Source organism: Vigna unguiculata, chromosome 8 (assembly GCF_037176805.1).
Source record: "Vigna unguiculata cultivar grain cowpea cultivar isolate G323 ecotype 2 chromosome 8, ASM3717680v1, whole genome shotgun sequence".
Taxonomy (NCBI): domain Eukaryota; kingdom Viridiplantae; phylum Streptophyta; class Magnoliopsida; order Fabales; family Fabaceae; genus Vigna; species Vigna unguiculata.
The window spans coordinates 29,327,899-29,348,540 of NC_140799.1; the positions used below are offsets into that span (position 1 = coordinate 29,327,899).

The 20,642-nt window shown below is 32.8% G+C and overlaps 1 protein-coding gene across 1 annotated transcript; it reads right to left on the minus strand.

The window, feature by feature from the left end:
- Window positions 1-17,138: 17,138 nt before the first annotated feature.
- On the minus strand, window positions 17,139-20,288 carry LOC146884366 (uncharacterized). The gene is made up of 7 exons (XM_085665273.1): window positions 18,545-20,288; window positions 18,204-18,460; window positions 17,954-18,121; window positions 17,775-17,879; window positions 17,637-17,685; window positions 17,457-17,543; window positions 17,139-17,367 (listed from the first exon to the last, which is right to left on the minus strand). Exons 2-7 carry the CDS (start codon window positions 18,398-18,400, stop codon window positions 17,278-17,280), a joined length of 696 nt encoding a protein of 231 aa, XP_085521399.1. The 5' UTR covers window positions 18,401-18,460; window positions 18,545-20,288; the 3' UTR covers window positions 17,139-17,277.
- Between the last annotated feature and the right edge of the window lie 354 nt (window positions 20,289-20,642).

Sequence of the window (20,642 nt, forward strand, 5' to 3'; positions counted from 1 at the left end):
TAGTTTTAAGCTTTGTAAACACTTTCCTCTAAAGAATAAGATTATATTGACTACAACGTGAGCTGGATAATCATTTCTTACATATTTTAGTGTGATTGCTAGTTAGGTTTTTCTTCATTCAGTTCTTTACAATTCTCTACCGATTCAATTTTTGTTTTCTTTTACTTGTTCTAGGTAAGTTCGTTTGTCTCTCACGCCACTAGTTTTATGTTTGGTTTGGCTATTGATTTCTAATTTCTGGTGCTTAATTCTAGTTTTAATTCTAGGTTTCCATTTGTTTATATGTTAGAATCATGTTTGTGGAATCAATCTTAGGTTTACACTTAGAATTTCAATTCTCACATTTTCACAATAAATTCAATTAGTCTAAGTTTCATATGTTAGGTTAGAATTAATATTTTCAATTCTATCATTGTTATTGTTAATTCTCTATTCCATTAGTTAATTAAGATCATTATAAACACATTTGCATTTTCATTTAGCGAAATTAAATAGTTGGGCAAAGTAGAATAGGAAAATATAATTTTTACGTCACATTAAGCTAGTCTTTAGTTCTACCATGTCAGGTTTAACATGTGTAATTTTGTGAATTTGATGTTGTGTGATGATTTTGAACATTTTTTGTATATCATTTTCGTGATTCTAATAGGTTTCGTGCATTTATAAAGCATATAGCTTAGAATTTAGATTTAAAACCATATTCTACAATTTTTGTCAAAAGCCGATGAACTTGTTCCCTGTCAAATTTAGAAATGTGGTCTTCAATCGTGATTTTGTGATTTTTGCATTATTTTCTAGTTCAGCATGCATATCATACTTTGTTTTAGGTTTATGAATTTGTTCCAAGTATTACTTTTGCATAAATCTCATTTTTAGTTCATTGTAGCATTTTGTTTAACACATTGTAAATTTTCAGTTTTCACTTAGGCATTTTCACAAATACATTGCATTTTCATTGTTCTGCATTGCTTTAGGTAGTTTAATAGTTTAGAATAGGTTCAATATCAATTTTTAATACATTCCACACAATCATATATGATTTCCATGCATTAAAATTCATTATAGATATAAAAAAACAATATACACTGTCAAATTTTATGTAGTCTTAGATTTGTTAATACAAGCAAGCTTGGTCCAAAGATTTGATAAATCAAAGTGTGTGAGATAACATGTGGTTGATGAAGATGGATGAAGATCCATTCAAATATCATGTTTCTATTGTATTCAATATGGAAATATTGTTTTGAATATGATGGTTACATGTTATACCATATTGGTAGGCTATATTGTTGACATGTGAAGCCTGAGTGGTGTGTCTCATGAAGATTTGATGAAGCTTTGTTGAACTAACTTGAAGCCATTGCTTTGAAATCATGCCTACATTGATGAAGTTATGGAGATTTGATGGTATTCATGTTGAACAAGCCTTGAACACGTGGCCTCCACATGAATCAATCATTAGGAAAGAATGCTTGATGTTTGTAATTCACATTTTTTACCTCTTAGCAATAGTTTGATGTATTTGGTCTTTATTGTGTTTTTTGAATCTGTTGAAATATTTTTCAACAGGTTAAAATGTGTCTTTTAATTTGTTGAATGGATTTTCAACAAGTTAAAAGGTTAACTGTAGTAGTCTTAAACTATGACTTATTCAATCAGTTGATTTAATTTTTAATGGACTGATTTTACTTAAGTTAAGTGAAATCAACCTGTTGAATTTCGTAACAGTTTGACTATAAGTGTTGTGATTTTCGAAAAAGAGGTAACAAAACCACTTTTTACCGTAAAACTGTTATGGAAACCTTGGAATTCACTCTCTTTCGTGATAATTCAGACTGCAGCTGTTGAAGATTGATCTTGGATCAATTCTTGGAGGTTTTTTCTTGTGGTTGAAGCTTTGAGAAGGTGTTTTTGGTAGGCAAGACTGTGCTACCACTTAGGTTTGATCTTTCTCAAGCTTTATGTGTGTGCCTAATGGTTTTTCAAGTCTGCAAGAGGTGTCTTGTTGTGTTGTTATGCTTCTTATGTGATTCAAGAATCTATTATGTGTGTTTTTGCTTATTTTGAAAGTGTAAGAGTGTAAACTTTGTAAATCTTTTGAAATAGTGCAAAGTCAGGCTCGGGTTGCCTTGACAAACTGGATGTAGCTCAGGTTTGAGTGAACCAGTATAAAAATCTTGTGCTCTAACCTTTTCTCTAACCCTTCTCTCTTGCATTATCATTTAAAGTTTAAAGAATTTAGATTTAAACCATATTTTTCATATTCTTGTGTGTTTTGGTGGCATCTACAACATTGAGTATGTTTATATAATCAATTAGAACCTGTCTTGATTGATCTTTTACATTGTTCTTGCTCTAAATCGCAAATCCGCATGTCTGTATTTTTTCCAATATTTTAGTCAACTGTTTTTCTGATTCAATCAATTAATTATACCAGTATCTAGTAAAATAAATCAACTAACTCTGTTTTTGATCGGTTGAAAGTATATTGTCTAGAAGTTTTTGCTTCTAAACTTGGTGATCGAATTGATTCAATTAAAGATAGTTTTTAGCCTTTAAAGATTGCCTAATTTTTTAACTAGCCAATTCAACGCCCCTTCTTGGCTTTTCAACCATTTCAAAACTTACAATTATATGACATAGGTGAGATGTCTTGTTAGTTTCAGTGTGTCCTTTTTAATCTGTTAAAAAGGGTTTAACAAGTCAAAATGCTTGTTGTATATAGTTTCTGGTATGAATGTATTCAATCAGGCTATATCGACTGATTTAACTAATAGATTGTACGAAAAATTCAACTAATTGATTTCACTTAAGACAAAACTATATAAGTTCTGTTTTTGAGAGTAGAGGCACAATTTCTTTTGAGCACAAAAACCTGTCATTCATCACTGAAAAACTCTCTTTGAACTACACAACTGCAAGGTAAAGATTGAAGATCTTAGTTGATCGTGTAGGAATTTTGGCTCAGGAGTAACTTGAAGATCTCGTGTATGGTTGGCTAGGGAGAGCCACCATCAAGTTTTGTAGTTCTTGTGCCTTTTCATATGTTCTTGGTGTGAGTCCAAATTTGTGAGTGTGATTCTTGCATGGTTGTAGTCTAAATTTTTGTGTGAGTTTCTTTGTTCAAAAGTGTAATCTTAGTGTGTGATTTTTAAAACTTTTGAATATAGTGGAAACCAGACTCAGGTTGTCCTGAGAAACTGGATATAGCTTTGTGACTGAGTGAACTAGTATAAAAACAACTGTTTAACTCTCTTTCGTTCATCTCACTCACTTTAAAATCTAAAGAAAACCAACCAAATCATTCTTTGTTATGTTTAAATGCGTTTCTGTGTAATATGATACTGCAACCTTGTTAGAAATATTATTTGGAACGAATCTTGTGTGTAAAAGTATGTTGTGTGAGTGAAATTCGTGAAATTTGTATTCTGCATAATTTTCCAAAATTTTAGTTGATTGTTTTGAAATTTTAATCAACTAATTCATAGGTGTATGAACAAACTAACTTGTTGTCTTATTTTTTGACCAATTGAAATTGTACTTTCCTATAACTTTTGCATTCATTTTTTGTGTGGTCAATTTGATTCAATCAAAAGGGGTTTTAATCTTTCGAAAAAGTTTTAAATAAATAATTCAATCCTCCCTTGGCTTAAATCACCATTTCATATCTAACAAGATATAATTCATTCATCATTTCATTAGCATTTTAGGACCTTTTCGTTGTTGCTTAAAGTATTAGATTGTATTCCCCTTATGCTACATACACAATTTAGATTTCACATGCCTAAATCACTCATCACTTTATCATTTCCTTGGATTGATACCCAGGTTATTAATCTACTACATTAGGCAACAAAAGGGTTTAAGAGCATTAAGTGTAAGCTTCCAAAAAATTGATGATATTTGAAAGCACTTTGAATCATAAACACAAGTTTAGTTCCACCTTATAGGAATATCTAGACACAACCACTTGATGCATGAATATTCCAAATTTTTTAAAGGCATTGCTTAAATTTAATCATTCTACTCGTAGAATCCTTAACATACTTGACATTCTCCAAAATTTGATCTAGAGCATCACCAAGTACATTTAAACCTTCCTAAATAATCAAATTTAAAATGTGTACACAACAATGCATATGAAAGAACTCACCATCACTAGTAAGTGAATTTTTCAAAACAAACTAACATTTTAAAGTATTTTATGAAACATCATTTCTAGAAGTATTATCCAAAAGGATTGAAAATATTTTATTTTTCAATTTCCTAATCATGCAAAAATTCATTTATCTTCTTAGACAACTCAAATCTAGTGCGAGGTGGAAGAAAATGGCAAAAGTAAGAATTTTGGTAGCTAAATTCCAAATTGAATCAACATAATGTGTTGTCTAACATATAAATTTTATAGTGCAAGTTGTCCATAAATTAAAAGTTAAAATCCCACTTGTAAATTTATTCATCTCTTCCTTTAGCAAAAATTTTTCTTTCGTAAATATTCTCAATATGTCATTGTTAATAGTGTTTCTAGAAACTAGAGTTGCATCAAGATTCAAATAACTTAACCAAGTCCTAAGTTCTTGATACTCAACAAATTTGTATGGTAAACCATGTCAAAATATTAAGTTAGCCAACTATTCACAGGACACCATTTGATTTTTTGCTGTCAACTTTCTCTGCATGTCCAAAATCATTTAACTTGCATATTGAGATTTGTTTATACCACATCTTTCAACACTACTCTTTAAATGGGAAGTCCCATAATTTTTAACACCAATTATATATTTTTTGTTACAACCATTACAAATTGCACTTTCTTTTCCATCATCATAAACACCAATCCTAGTAAAGAATTTCCAACAATAAGATATTATAGACTTATCTTTTTCATTATTAGGATCAACACTTTGAGATCTTTTCTTAAAAGGATCTTTAGCCCCATTCTCAGCCACATGATTGTCATGGACACCAATATCACAAAGAGGTTTACTAATAGACTTGTCCATTATTGTTAATGTTTAATCCTATTACAAAATAAGAAAGTAAACTTAATTCCTAATATGCAACATACCATTGTCATTGAAAAGTAAACTTTTCCTAATATTAGCATACAAATATTATCGGCATATCAATATTCTGAGCATACCATTGTCATTTTGCAATGGCACACTCAAAGCAAAAGTATATGAATGAACTAACCTTCCTTCACTTTTAAAACTCTTGCTAAGGATGCTTTCCAAGCCACAACTAAGCAACATATGTGTAATCATAATGACCAAATACATGTGTGACAGTGACAAGATCATAACAAAAGAGAAAGATGTAGAGTGGACCAATGGTGATACGCACAAATGAAACTCTAACCCTATTTTTCCCCATAAATCAATTAACTATAAGAAGTGAAAGAAGACTAGAAAAATATAGAAGAAGAAATATGGGAAGCAACTCTAATTCGTGACCCTAAACCAAATGAATTTGAGAAGAGAAGAAGATAAGAACAATAGAGAAGAAGAAAAAAAGAATGCAAACCTAATTTTTCCCATAAGCAATTACATCTGAAAAGAGACAAAAGTTTAGAAAACTTGTTCAAAAGAAAGATGGATGCATTCCTGGTTTCGCGCAATGTGTGTGAGTGAGAACAATGTGTAAGGGAGAGCAATGACTATAAAATTCATAAAAGTAGTAAAGAAGAAAGAAGGATGTATTTGTAGTTTTGAGTAGTGTCTGTGAGAAAGATGTGGAATTAAAATTTTATGGTTAGATGGGCTAACAAGGTGGCCTGCCTCGCCCTATTTGTAGCCTGACAAGTTGGCGAGCTAGGTAGGCTGAGTCGTTGCGAGTTGGCAAGTTCAAAATTGTACAATAGCCCGCTTTGCCACCATTACTTAAGTCACACATACATAATGGTGAGATGATGTAGATGGTGAACATGTGATGATATTTATATATGTTAATATGCTTATATACATATGTGGTATTATTATTGTTGATGAGATGCATGCATGTATATGTTATACATAATGTTGTATATTGTATGTGATATATGTACGATGAGATGGTTCTTTTTTGTATGTGTTTCCCCCTATGTGTATGTCATTAGTGCAATTTTTCTATTTAAAATAGCCTTATATGTTTTAGTTTTATGAAAAAGAAGCATATAAAAATGCAATAACAATTTTGAAATTTTCGTTAACTTTTATGCTTCGGTTCCTAACAAGTCGAATCATATATGATCTTTATGCTTCAGTTTGATAGGAATTTACAATTTTTTATTTTTGTACTATCCTTTAGGCATCAATTTTACTAATAGCTTAAGCAGATTAGCTTTTAAGCTTCGGTAAATAACCGAAGCCTAAAGGTTTTTCTTGGCTTAATCTTCATGAAAGATTCAAAGGTGGCCACTTCATTTCTACTATTGTTTTCTTCCTTCCTCCTTTACGAACTAGCTCATCGTCACCCTTGAGTGCCACCGTCCTTACACCGTTATGTGGTCGAAGCGATGCCACTTGTTGTAAGGATAGCATATTGTTGTATGTAGATTTTGGTTTATTATAGGTTTCGTAAATATAATGTGCTACTTCTGTGTTGCTTCTGTCTTGTGTTGCTTCTGTCTTATTATTTGTAGGTTTATTATGTAGTACAAAAACAAAAAATATTTTTTAAAAGATTTCTACATTAGGCTTCAGTTATAACCAAAACCAAGCATAAAGAGGGTATTAGGTTTCGGTTAAGGTAATAACCAAACCTTAGTACCCTTTATGATTAAAAATATTATTTAATTTTAAGGGTACTAGGCTTCGGTTCTGGTAATAAACGAAGCCTAATATCCTTTATGGTTTAAAACATTATTTAATCTTAAGAATATTAGGCTTTAGTTCAAGTAATAACCAAAGACAAATAGTCTTCCTAATTTAAAACATTATTTAATTTTAAGGGTATTAGGCTTTTACTATGGAGATAACATAAACCTAATACCTTTTTTTTCCTATATTTATTTATCGTTTCATGCTTCGGTTAATATGGAACTTTATGCTTTAGTTCATAACCAAAGTCAAATAGCCACTTTTTTTCTCTGCCTGTATATGCTTCGGTTGTTGAGCCGAAGTACAATATCTAAAATAATCTGTGCTAAAATCATTTTCTGTAGTGAAGTGGTGTGACCTTTATGTGGATGTGGGGTGATGAATACATGGGATGAGATGATGATATCATATGTTTAGTTAATGATCTAATTACATAAATAAGACAATAAGTGATGAAAGGTTGAAGAAAATCCTTATAACAATTGTAAGGACCGTCTTAACATAAGAAATTGAGGTTGATTTTTACCAGTGGTGTTTTTGAAATTCATGTGTTAGTTTTTACCGGTGACAAAATATTTAATTTATATTGAGTCATATCTTGTGAAAGGTATTGAGTGTGATAAGTTTAAATTTAATTATTTCATTGATATACAATTAAGAACTCATGTACTCTTGAATACATGTTGTTCCATTATAATTTTTGTGTTGTATGTTCTCTATTATGAAAGTGTAATGTAATTGATGCTTATATTATATGTAAATAGTTTTGTATGATGATTGAAAAATAATTAATTTATTCTTGTATTTGTATTTTGTAAACTATTATTATCACATTTGATACATTAATTATTTAATTATAGTGAGTTGTTTTTTTTTGTTAAGTATATATTTAGTCTCTGAAATTTGATGCGAAATTGAGATTTGTCTCAATGTAAAAATTTGATATATTTTAGTCCTCAAACTTTAAAAATGAATGGATTTAGTTCTTTGAACACTAACGTTAATTTTTTTATCTGTCAAACGCTTTTTATACTACCACTTGAGTTGTTTATACCGGATAAAAAGATCTAGTATCAATATTTGTTGTTAAATGTGTTGATGCATCCAAAAAAAATTAATCTAATTGGATTAAAAGCACTAAATTCATTCATTTTTTCTATAATTTAAGGACCAAAATTTATCAAAGTTTAAGACATAGACAAATTCTAATTTCACGTCAAAAGTCATGATTTTTCTATGACCTTATATCGAAAGTTTTAAATTCTTACATATAATTTAAACGCATACTAAAATTAACAGCATTAATGCGTGTTACCTCCGGCAATTGAGTTTATTTATTTTACTAGTAAATTTTAAACTATTGAATAAAGACAAATGAACTCGAATTGTAAAATATTATGGTTATGAAACTAAAGGTTATTAACTTATAAAGCAATTACAAAAATAAAATCATACTCCACCAACTTCAACAAGATGATTAATGTAAAAAGCATTACGCTCACTTTAAATCAAATTAAGTAACCATATTTTCTGTATATATAGTAATTATGAGATCTATCCTGAAACATTATGATTGGTTCAGTGTTTTCATGATCAATTCATATAACATTAAAAATAATATTTGATCAAGAAGTATGTTCTTCTCTCAATAAAAACATAAGTTATACGTTCTCAATGAATAGATTAGTCCTAATTTATAAGTTTTAGAATATTGCATAATGAGATAAGAGAATACGTGAAAACAAATACAAATGGAGTCGGGTGGATTAGGCAACTTGCGAATGGTCAATCCTTTCTCGGCCATGTTGTGGACGCATAAATCGATGCTTCACTACTTTCTGCATATTGTAAAGGTCCCACACTAAGTTGTCAACTTCAAACCTAAATCATGTTATCACATTTCTAAATAAATTCATGCCGACATCACCTCACAGGTAATAAAAAGAACATGAAAATATGTTGGACTAACCAAACACATAATTAAATTACACCAGATAAAGCATCGTTACCGTATAAAGTAGTGTGTTGTACATGGTCAAAGTGTCCTATAGGGTACTAGGCCTAGAAAATTAGTGTGCCATATGCAGCAATATACCCTACAAAGTACACAGTCCGGCTGAGTACATATCGATCCTCTAGGATGATATGTTCTCTAATTATTCCAATGAACCAAGCCAATATAACCATCATTCAAAGAAGGTAAATCCAAGATTAATTACCTAAATCCTTATATAAAAGGCACATTTTATGAAGTACATGACTATGTTTTCTCTGACATTTATTTTTTGGTATCTCAAACTGCGAAGTGCCTTTTGCAAACACCTCCCCCTCCCTTGTTTGCAACTTTAGAAGATGAGTTCCCTTCGAGACTGAGTTCATGAACCCCTAAAGCTTTTTAGGTGAATTTACAAAATATTCTATGAAGAGGAAGCTCTGAAGATTTGAAGACATAAGAAATGGTCTACAAGGAACATAGTACTGGTAATAGGAGTCATACTTCTATTGACCTCGCCGTTATACTAGAAGCTCAGGCAAAGATGCAACAAGACTATGATGACTATACGAAACAAAATGTTGAAGAGATGGAGGCCTTGAAAGAAAAGAATGCAAGGTTGAAAAGGAGGATCGAGGTCGAGAAGCATACTAAGGGGAAAATAATTGACGACATTATGCATGTAGGGTCGAGGACCCTGTCTAGAGGAATAGCCGCTAACGAACAAAAGAAGAAAACGAGTATCCAACCCCTAGGACTAGGGGCCTGACCTAAAATTTCTTAACAACAAAGAGCAGCCACTAACATCCCTTCATTGATGGCATCACCGAAACATCCCTCTCCAAGAAATGGAAGACCTCCAATATTTGTTATGATGACACCTCAAATCCTGATGAGTGTGTGGCATGTACACCAACTAGATCAACCTTTACTCAACCGACAATGTCGTTTTGTGCAAAGCGTTTTCTTCTACTTTAGGACGACCAACTCTAGATTGGTTCGCTAACTTACCACCATTGTCCATCAACTGTTTCGACACATTAAACTCATCAATTACAACCCACTTTGAACCAAGTCGTCATCATGACGTCTCCTCCCTCTCCCTCTACAACATAAGGTAAGAGCAATGGGAATCCTTAAGAGCCTTCATTGATAAATTTCGCATAGTTTCCCTTACAATGAAGATTTTGAACCCCGATATCATACTGTAGTATATGATTAATGGTCTCTAGATAGGGTCGTTCACTAATAAGTTGTGCATTAACCTCCCATTAGTATTAATGATTTGAGTCAACACATTGCCAAGTTCATAAAGGTGGAGGATATGAGGAAATATAAATTTTATGTCAAAACCAACATCTTCCCTATAGAGATGGAGACTGACAAAGCACCCATCCCTTAAAGCAATGTTTGGCAATGAGAGCGTAAGCCTATTCGATACACGAACTATGCACCCCTCAACGCTCCCAGGTCACACATCTTGGAGGAAGCTCTGTATGCTTACCTCATCCCACCACCATAGATGTTTGAGATCCCACTTAATGTAGATATGAACAAATAGTGCAGGTACCATCGCAACAATGGTCACAGGATTGACGTATGCTCGACTTTGAGAGACATAAGAGAGCTTATTAGGGTAGGAGACCTCAACATTTCGTTAAGCGAGAAGATGAGGGGCATAAAAAAATAGGTATCGTAAGTATGATGATAAGAAGGATGAAAGAGGAGATCCTGAAGTTTGACCATCACTTATCCATGTGTAATTTACCTTATTAACCTGTTATCCCATAACATCTCTCGATCTCTTGAATATTTGCTTTCCATTTCTCGATACCCCTAATAGTATTAGAAGAACTTTCTAGTGTATCATCTGCATTGCAAATGGGGGCACTAGTGCAGGAAAAGGTTTCAACTGTGATTATTTTGGTCATTTGGCCTCGTTTAAAAACCCAAGGCTTATCCAGCGGAGGCAAAAAAGGGTCACCTTTCTGCCTCGATTCTTAACCGCATATCCCATCATTACTGCCTATATTCTGATGGCAATCGACAAGGTGTAATATTCATTAAAAGTTAAAAAAAATACAGAAACTCCTCTGCCACGTTCTCGAGTCTTCTCTTCTCCAACCTTCCACTCTCTCGGCCTTCCACCACCCTTAGCCTCCCTTCCTGCCTTTGAGACACAATAGCCGTCGCACGGATAGGAACATGTTTCCATCTCTCGGGATTAGGGTTTTGCCATCCAAGTGTTTCTATCAAAATACAAACCCAATTTCTATAAAAAATCATTAGAATATCAAATTCAATCTTGAAAACCCAAGAACATACAAAACAATGCAAAAAAAAATGGAGAAGAAGAAAAAACGAACCAAAAATGTTCGGTGGAGGGACAAAACCAAAAATTGTGAATGACAGCAATAGAGACAACGCCGCAACGCTGGAACACCAGCGGTGGTATGAGCATGAGTGGCTGGCATGGCTGCTACGCGATGGAGGAACGAAACGCTAGCCAGAGGAAGAAGACAAGCAACTGTTGTTGGCGAGGATGAAGACAATATTGTTCATAATTTGGGTTTCTTAACCCTATACTTATTGCCTCGGTTAATTGAAACTAAGACATAAATCCTTATATGCCTCGGTTGGAAAAGGCCCGAGTCCTATTCTAGGTCATATGCCTTGGTTAAATTTGAACCGAGGCATAAAACTCACGATAAAATTTAAAAGTTTCAAAATAGTGAGAGATGTGAAAATTTTTTAGAGACATATGCCTCAGTTGTATGGATAATCAAGACATAAAACCTATTTTCCTCGGTTGTAATGAAAATTGAGGCATTAAAGTACTCATAAATTACAAAAAATGGCACCGCGTCTTCATATACCTTATTGGTATTTGTGCTAGAATCGCTGCATATAGGATGAGTTAATAAGTCCAAAATACACTAGCGGGAGATTCAATTGTGAGACCCATGAATGAGGAGATGAAGTTGCTTCATCTAAGCAATACTTAAACTTTTGTTTGTATGCTTATGGGTTTTAGGTTGATCAATTATAAATAAATTTTAAATTTTGAAGATGGTAATCTCGGAACCGATCAACAAAAATTGCGAGATGGGATTGGAAGCCCAAGAATTTACTCAAAGAAAGGAGTGGATTATAATGATGTTTTCTCTCTTATCGTTATGCAAAAACCCCTATAGATATTATTAGTCAAGGTTGAAGAGTTTAACCCTCATATAGAACCAAAAGGACATTATGATTGTATTCTTATATGGATACTTAGGAGAGACCACCTACATGAAGCAACCAAAATGATTTGAGGTAAGGAGATAAGAACGATTGTGTTTATAAACTAAATTGATTTTTGTATGGTCTGATTAAAAAAAATCCTCAAAGCAATGGAATAATAAGTTTGATAAGTTCATTAATAATATTAGTTTTAAACATATTAGTTTCTAGCAAAAGATCGCTCCATAGTATTGTTGTTGTATATTGTTGACATTTTGATAATTTATAATATTAAAATATAAGATTAAAAAATATTAAGGATGAACAATATAATAAATTTGATAAGAAGTTGCTAGAAAAGGATTGATATATATTAGAAACATATTTTTATTTAGTTGAAGTGCATTATATTATGTCGGAAAAAGGAAAGTATACTAATAAAGTTTTCGTTTTGTTTGTTTATGTTTTTAGTAAGTTTTTTTAGAATTGCATCTTATTTCTTAAAATGTTCTTTGTTCTTGGTTTATTAAAAAGGGAGGGTACAAGGAACAAACTTTTCTTTGTTCTTTACAAGAGCAGCAAACACATATAGTTTCTAGTGCTGATAATTGTTGTTATCAAAAGGTTGTGAAACAAGAATGAGAGCATAACTTTGTCCTAAATGCAAAAAAGAGCAATGGCCGGATTGGTAAGATGATCAGATCGAGAAGTGACCATTAAGAAACAAAAAAGAACAATGACGCAAAGTTAGACTACTACCATGTAAGTGTATTGAAGATGAAAATTAAGAGAAAGAGAATTCTTTATTGAAAGACTACACGTTAAAATTACATAGAAAAGATATTGCATATATATATATTTGCATATTCAAGTCACTAGAGAAGCAAAGAAAAAATCGGAAAACATAAGCAAAAAAAAGATTAATGTTCCTGCATGGATAATGTTAAGTTATTAGGGGAATCAAACCTTATCTGGCTCTTCGGATGGATACTCTATGATCTTGTTCATGATGTCTTCATTAGCGGATACTTGGGGGAACATGGGGTCGTTACCTGTTGAAAAGACTTTGACGATCAAGTCAACAAAAGCTCTTAAAGTCAAATTTCAGATTATGCTCTAATGAATTGCGTACCTTTAATTAATGGGGTCTGAATTTATTTATAAAGGATTAATCACTTGTAATTTCCTTGCTCGGTTTACTCGTGGATTGGGCTTTAACTAGGTTTAAGTGCCTTTGAACCAATCTCTATAGGACCTAACTGGGCTTTATTGGTATTGTGCTTTAGGCCCAATATTATTTGAAAAGGCTTAATTTAGACTTTGCCTTATTTATGGTTAAGTTAGAGTTGGTTCGGCAACATACCGACATAACAAACTTTGTTGTCTACATATATTTGGTTATTGTGCATGTCTCCTCTTTAGCTGAAAAGGCTGGATAGTTGACTAGTTTTGCTGCTATGTAATAGACCTTGTGCATATAAGGTGTAGATAGAGGCCAGGAACCATGCTATTTGCTATGTTACAATGTATCTAGCTGCAATGTTCGTAGTATATTGGGTTCAACGGTCATTTGGGTTCGCGACCATTTCGGGTTACCGATTTTATGGAATAACGGCCAATCCGATCCCTATAGTACAATCAATATAAGAAAAAAAATAAAATATTAATCATATCTCAATCAAAAAATGATAAATAAATCTAACTTATCAAACTCCTTTTTATTTTACAAGTCAAGTCTCCATCTACTCAATGTCGTTGAACAAAGTGGTGAGTTAGTCTTATGCTATTCTTTCAGCAATTCTTTGAAGTTCTGATAAATATACTAAAACAAATTTATTACTAAATATATTACTTTTTATAACATTTAAAAGATGTTGCTAAAGCCTAAAAAAATGTTACCATTTGCAAAGGTAACATTTATACACATGTTATCTCTAGTGCATGTTATCAAAAGGTTTTAGTAAAATTTTTACGTAACATTCGTATCATTTTTTTAAATGTAACTACTTAGCATCTTTACTAACATTTAAAAAATGTTGTGAATTTAATTTGTTTTTAACATTTGAAAATTTTTACCTATACATTTTCTAACATTTAAAGAAAATGTTACTTGTATATTTTCTAACATTTAAATAAATGTTACCAATTATCTTATTTCGTAACAATTAAAAAATGTTACAAATTGCCTTTTTGTAACATTTTAAAATTGTTACTAATTTATCTATCTAGAAGTAAGAATGGTACACTTTTTTGTGAAATTGAAACAATCCTATGACAAGATTTAGGTAAAAATCAATTTTATTGTACCATAAAATACTCCATACAATTCTATTCACTACATGATTTTTTAGATTTAGAACATTTTTCTAACATTTTTCTGTTAAATATTGTCCTAATGACTGCATCCTATTTTGAAAAGAGCATGAGAACGAAGATACATGCCCCAAGTGTGGCGCTTCTAGTGATAATTAAGTTACCAAAAGAAGTAGCAATACTTTTAATTAAGTTAAGCTCATTCTTCAAGATTTTATGCTCCAAAGTTATCAATGTTGAATTATTTGAATGTTTGGATGTTGAAATTGCATTGATTCTTTGCGAATTGGAAATAATTTTCACTCTATCTTTTTTTGTTATAATGGTTCATCTATCAATAGATTTAGCATATGAAGCTAGAATTGCAGGACCCGTGCATTACTGTTTGATGTATCCAATTGAGAGGTAATTTGATTTATAGTTTTGTGCTTTTATAGGTTTCTTTTTAATTTGTACTTTAGTTTTATACTTTTATGCTCATAGGTTTCTTCTTAAGTTAAAGATCAATCTTTGACATTTTGTTCCAAGAACTTAGATGACGATATCCAAACAATTCAATAAACAAGCAAGGAGTTTAGATGGTCCTATAGGAGATGGAGTCATGACAAGTTTGGATCCTCTTACATGCCGATATGTGTATTCAATTCTGATGCTATTAAACCATTTCTCAAGTAAAAAGATATGCATACTCGAGAATACATATTATTACTACATGTTATTATATTCCAACGCACCCCCATCACGCTGAGGTACATACATCTCGTGCGGGAGTCTAGAAATGGGTGGTCCGATAGCGACCCTATAGTAGGTGGAACAGAATGTCCAAGAAATCTCACTAGAATAAGCTTTTTTTTAAAATAATGGCTTTGATACCATGTTAGAAGTGGACCTTTAAGCCTAACACAATCCCATAAAACTGGCTTGTAAGGTGATGTTTGCAGCTCACTTATATATTATGAAATTGCCTTATCTCTAGTCAATGTGGGACTTCCAACAGGTTGTCAAAAGGGCCAAATACAGTTGCGAGAAGATTTTCTGCATATGCAATAAATGGCTAAGTTTGTCATTGAAAGTCATGAAAGAAAAACACAAAATTTAGGGGTTATGGTTGTTTCATCTATAGTCAAGTTTAGAAGCAAGAAAGATGAAAATCCCTTGGTAGAAAATGTTACTTACTATGGAGTTTTCAAAAATATAGTTAAATTGGATTACTATGGACATTTCAAGTTTGTTTTGTTCAAATGTCATTGGTTTCAAATTAAAGAAGATGGTTTTGGATTGGTACTCATAAATTTTTGAAGGTTGATCTATGAAAATGCTCCTTTTGTATTTGCATCTCAAGTAAAGCAAGTGTATTATACAAAAGACCTAAATGATGATTGGCATGTTGTTACTAACACCACCCCTAAAGATTTGTTTGATATATATGGTGATCTAGAGAATGGTGATATGGAAAAGCACTTGGATGATCAATTACGAAGTTCAATGTTTGATCAATTTACGAATGAAGATGAAAATATTTGGTTTTGGGACGATGTACCTAGAACAACAATTGATGCAAGTTTAACATATGATGAAGAAACAAGAGAAGAACCTAGACAAAAGTCACTTGATGATTGAGTTCACAATTTAAATTGCTTATGTTTTTATTTTTATACAGTGGTACAATAACTTGTTTTTCAAGAAGTTGCGACCACTAAACCTGTAGTGGCGAATTTTGCAATTGAAAAGTGAGGAATATCTCAATATCCCATTCTAAAAGAAAGAGGAGAAGGCGTGATGTTTGGGTTTGTGAAGAATCGACAAAGGTTTCTAAAGGTGAAAGGGTGCTGCAAGATTGAAACAAGGTTTCGACTTTTCCTCTTCTGCATCCAACAACGACATTCCCAAACCCGACTCTGCCCTTGCCTCCTCCTCCTCCTTTATCTTCAAATTTGTCAAAGCCATCCGTCACATCTTCCAAGCCTAGGATTTCTAGCAAGGAAGGATATGAGTAAAAGATGAAGAAGGAGCAAAGATAGATACAAGGGATCGCGGAGGTAGAGAATTAAAAGGGTTTCTCCTCGCAGAAAGCATAGGTCAGAAAAGGCGATGAATGATATAGGGAAAGTGAGTGAAACGAGAAAGGGAGAGAATGATGCAACTGTTTATTTCAACCTAATTGAACTTTATGAGGGTATGGAACGTTCCACTCTTCTAATTCCATTTTTTTCCTCTCTATTTGGCAGAAATTATCCATACTTCTTAAATACTTTTTTCACCAGGTCTTTGAAACTAGTAATGTTTGGAAATGAATTATTTTTCTTGATGTATCGAACGTTGATGTTAGGTACACTAATCTTGAATGTTCTGAAAATTTTTCCTATAGTCGAGTAGTTGATAATGAAATGATTATGTTAATCACTAACACAAAAAAGCCTTTTAACGTCCGACATTTCCGACCTTTGACGTTTGCCCAAACACCGACGTCGTACCGGGTGACGTCAAAATAACATCAGAAAAATAGTAGACGTCACTTGACGTCGGTCCTTTAAGAGTCCGACATTATCCAACATTGGGGCCAATAACAGTAGACGTCAATTTTTGCACTGAAATGAGGGAAAAACTTGAGCAATTTAACGTCTATCAGAGCCCGTCAGACGTTAAATAACGTGGCCTTGGTACGGTCAGACGTTAAATAACGTTTGTCATGGCACACCAAACGTCAAACTGCTCCATTTTTTTTAAAAAAATTTGATTGTTTTTACAACATCCATATACCTGAAAATCAAAAAATTTCTAGAACAATTTCATTATACTTTTAGCACAATTCTGGAGTTACAGTTATATATAATAGAACTTAAGTTTCAACATATATTCTAAACTAATATAAATAACAACAAACTAAAAGTTTCAACATGAAATTCTTGTACAATAAAGTTTTTGAAAGGAGTTCTAATTCATGTGGTATCAACTCCATCTCTCCAATAGATATGCTGCCCATTCCTGTCTTAGTGTGTGGATAATGTCATCTGGCAGAGGTGATGGATTCTTGAATCGCTGAAAAAGTAATACAATTTCATTATGTATGAATATCATTCTTTAAAGTTTGATATGATTTATAATATGTGAAAGATATATATAATTACCTCTATCCATTCATCTTTAATTGCAGCTCGAATGATTGTTCTTATCCAAGACATGACATAATATTCCCATTTCCATGAATCTTCTTGCTTGTTACACCGAACATTACAAATAAAATAAACACATCAAAGTCATAAGTTGACATACAGAAATTAATAACTTTAAAATGAATGAGTTCTAACCTTTGGATATATGACTTTAAGTTGTTGGCCTCTAGGCTTACCCACAATTCTAATGAAATTTTGGAAACATAAAACATATGTAAGTTTTTATAACTAAGTAGATACATAGGTTAGGATTGAAAAAAAAATAATACTTACTCTTGTAACATGTTTTTAAAAGCTGGTGGAATCTTCCTATGGCATGAACAAAACCATACAACTAGGCATTGTCTTGGAATGATGAGACAAAGTTGCCAATGATACCTACCATCAATCACAAGTACTTAGCCAAAATAATTAATAATACTTCACAAAATATTATTAGCAAAAACACTTACGAATCAATGTATGGTGCAAAGTAGATCTCTCTATTTGACTCAACCATCCATGTTTGCAAATAAAGTTTGATGTGGTCAGGTGAGTTTCCCGAAGGTTGAATTATGTGAGGTTCAATGAATCCATAGACGGAAGATCGACCTTGGTCCACAATGACTTTGTCCATGTACCTACAAGAAGACAGTTAGGTATAATATTAAAAGGTACCAATTCCTTGTTTTAAATATGAAATACAATAAAAAAAAATCTTACATGCACCATAGTTGTATGACTAAAATATTTAACATCTTGTCTCCTGTAATGATCTCTAGTGTATCATTCAGGTTTAATGGGACATGACAATGGAGGCCAAATACTTTTAACTCCCACTCTAGCTCTACTGGTCCTATTTTCAACTTGTGTAATTTTAGAAGCAGCTTTTCTAGAGGATCATCTTCTGCTTTTGCCATTTCATCATCTTCACGTATAACACGTGGACGTCAGACCGGCTGTTTTTCAGGACGAGTGGACTGAAATAAAGATTTAGAAAGGTGTGACGTTAAAAGTTTTATAAATTGTAAGATTGAACTACTAAAAACATGATGTCATAATACCTTTTGTGGGCTAAAGTATGGCATGATCAATGCTTTAGGCCAAGCAATAAATGTGCCTAAAGCTTCCCCAACAAATTGGATTTCTGAAGTTGGCACAGGCACTTAAGCATGGGGATCTCGAACTCTAAAAACACATTTTACACAAGTTTAAATTCCCAAACCGCATAAAATAACCATGATTCAATAAACAGTACCTGAAACCCTCATCACATTGCTTATTTCATACCCAAAAGACTTGGCACCCATATTCTCTTCCAAATTCTCAATTGCAGTATACTTTATAGCAAAAAGCACAACATATAAAATCCCAATTGAGAATAAAACGCAGGAATACAACCAGATAAAAATGCACATAACTCAACACCCCTAACCTAGAATGAGTGCTCAACAATTGTGAAGACAGGACCCCCTTGATTCAAAATCCCTTCTTGCTTCAACCCTTGCACCCCCAAAACTCAATTCACCCTCTCAAACTCGTGCTCCCCTTAAAAGCAAATTCCCAGCACTGCCAAAACCCTTCTTTTCCCTTAGAATGGCCTTTTGGAGGTGTCTTAATTAAGGGTTTAAAGGGTAAACGAAAAAAATGGGTTTAATTATGTTTTTAATTTCTTATTCATTATTCACTAAGGTTTTTCAACCCTTTGGCTACTCCTCCCTCTGATTTTTACCTTTGCCCTTTCAACTCCACTCTAAGCTAGAATTAGCAAAAATAAAGCCTTCTTTATGCCCAACAAGGTTTGAACCCATGACCTTCCACTCACAATGCAACAGCCACCACCACTATGCCAATTCACATTTAATGATATACACAAATCAACATCATACATAGGACTCGAACCCAAGTCCTTTCATACAAACCAAGTACTCTCAACCACTTGAGCTAGTACTTTTTCACGTCACCCTAAACAATAATTAATGCCATAAAGGCGCTTTCTACACGCATTTATTAATTAATTAAATATTTAGTTAATTAATTTCCACGGGTCTTACAACAGGCGTAAAGCAACCAATATACAATGATGTATGAAGAACCCTAGCTTCCCTTACCTGGAAATGGCTTGAACAAGACCTCGACTCTAAACAGTGGGGCACGACAGCTCAAGGAACAGCTTAAGGAGCTGGAAAAATTACACGAACAGTAGGGACATAAGTTACCCAGAGCAACAGTAGCAGAAAATGCAAGCACGGATGAGGAAACACTTATGTGGAGAAGAAATGAACTGGTTTGAACTTGCTTGACCAAGGTGGTACCAAACCCTATCAGAGAGAGGGAGAGAGAGAGACGGCTGTAGCTCTAAAGGAAAGGGGTTGTTTCTGAAATTGAGTAGAATGAGTGTGTTAGAGCAGACTTAAGGTTTGGTTTCTCCTTTGGGCCAGCTCTTAGGCCCATTAGATTTGGGGCAACCCTTAAAGATTGGGGCTGAAAAAAGAGGGCCTTACATTTACAAAGCGTCAACATACTCTCTCGCTCAAATGCATAGGCTGAATATAGAGGTTTTGTCAATGTTGTTTCTGAAACATGTTGACTCTGCAATCTTCTCCTAGAACTTTATTTTCCTCTCGCTCAAGCTACTTTGATGTAGTTCTATAATGTTAGTGTCATTTATCTATCCGGAAATCTTGTGTAGCATCAACTTACAAAACATATTGAGATTGTCCTTTTAATGATTTTCAAACTAGTCTAAGTGTCTTTGAACCTCCTGCTTCGACTATGGGGTGTGATACAATAGGAATTATTTTCCTATAATTATTCTAATTAATATCTTGTAATTAGGTATAGAATCGTTCTCCTAGAATTAATTTAATTTATTTTCTATAATTAAATAATTATTTTTTACTATGGAGTGGAATGTAGTGAGACGACAGAACATAGAAAAAAAAGTAAGTAAATTCTAACCATAAACCATAACTTCCTCATTCTTATAGTTTTTCAAAAGTTTATCTATTTTGATAAATTAGAAGAAAAATAATCACCTTGCATATTTAATGATCGATCAATATTACATTAGAGCTTTAGAAACAAAAATTTCAACACTTGTTTAAAATGATAATATGATCAAGTTTTAGTATTTTTGTTGTAGTCAACATCATATTTATC

What these genes read in the sequence shown, in the direction of transcription:
- LOC146884366 (XM_085665273.1), bottom strand. Translation starts at nt 18,400, where the DNA reads ATGGCAAAAGCAGAAGATGATCCTCTAGAAAAGCTGCTTCTAAAATTA. An exon ending in TTTAAAAACATGTTACAAGA is followed by an intron (nt 17,686 to 17,774) that starts GTAAGTATTATT and finishes AAATTTCATTAG; the next exon opens with AATTGTGGGTAAGCCTAGAG. An exon ending in TTAAAGTCATATATCCAAAG is followed by an intron (nt 17,544 to 17,636) that starts GTTAGAACTCAT and finishes CGGTGTAACAAG; the next exon opens with CAAGAAGATTCATGGAAATG.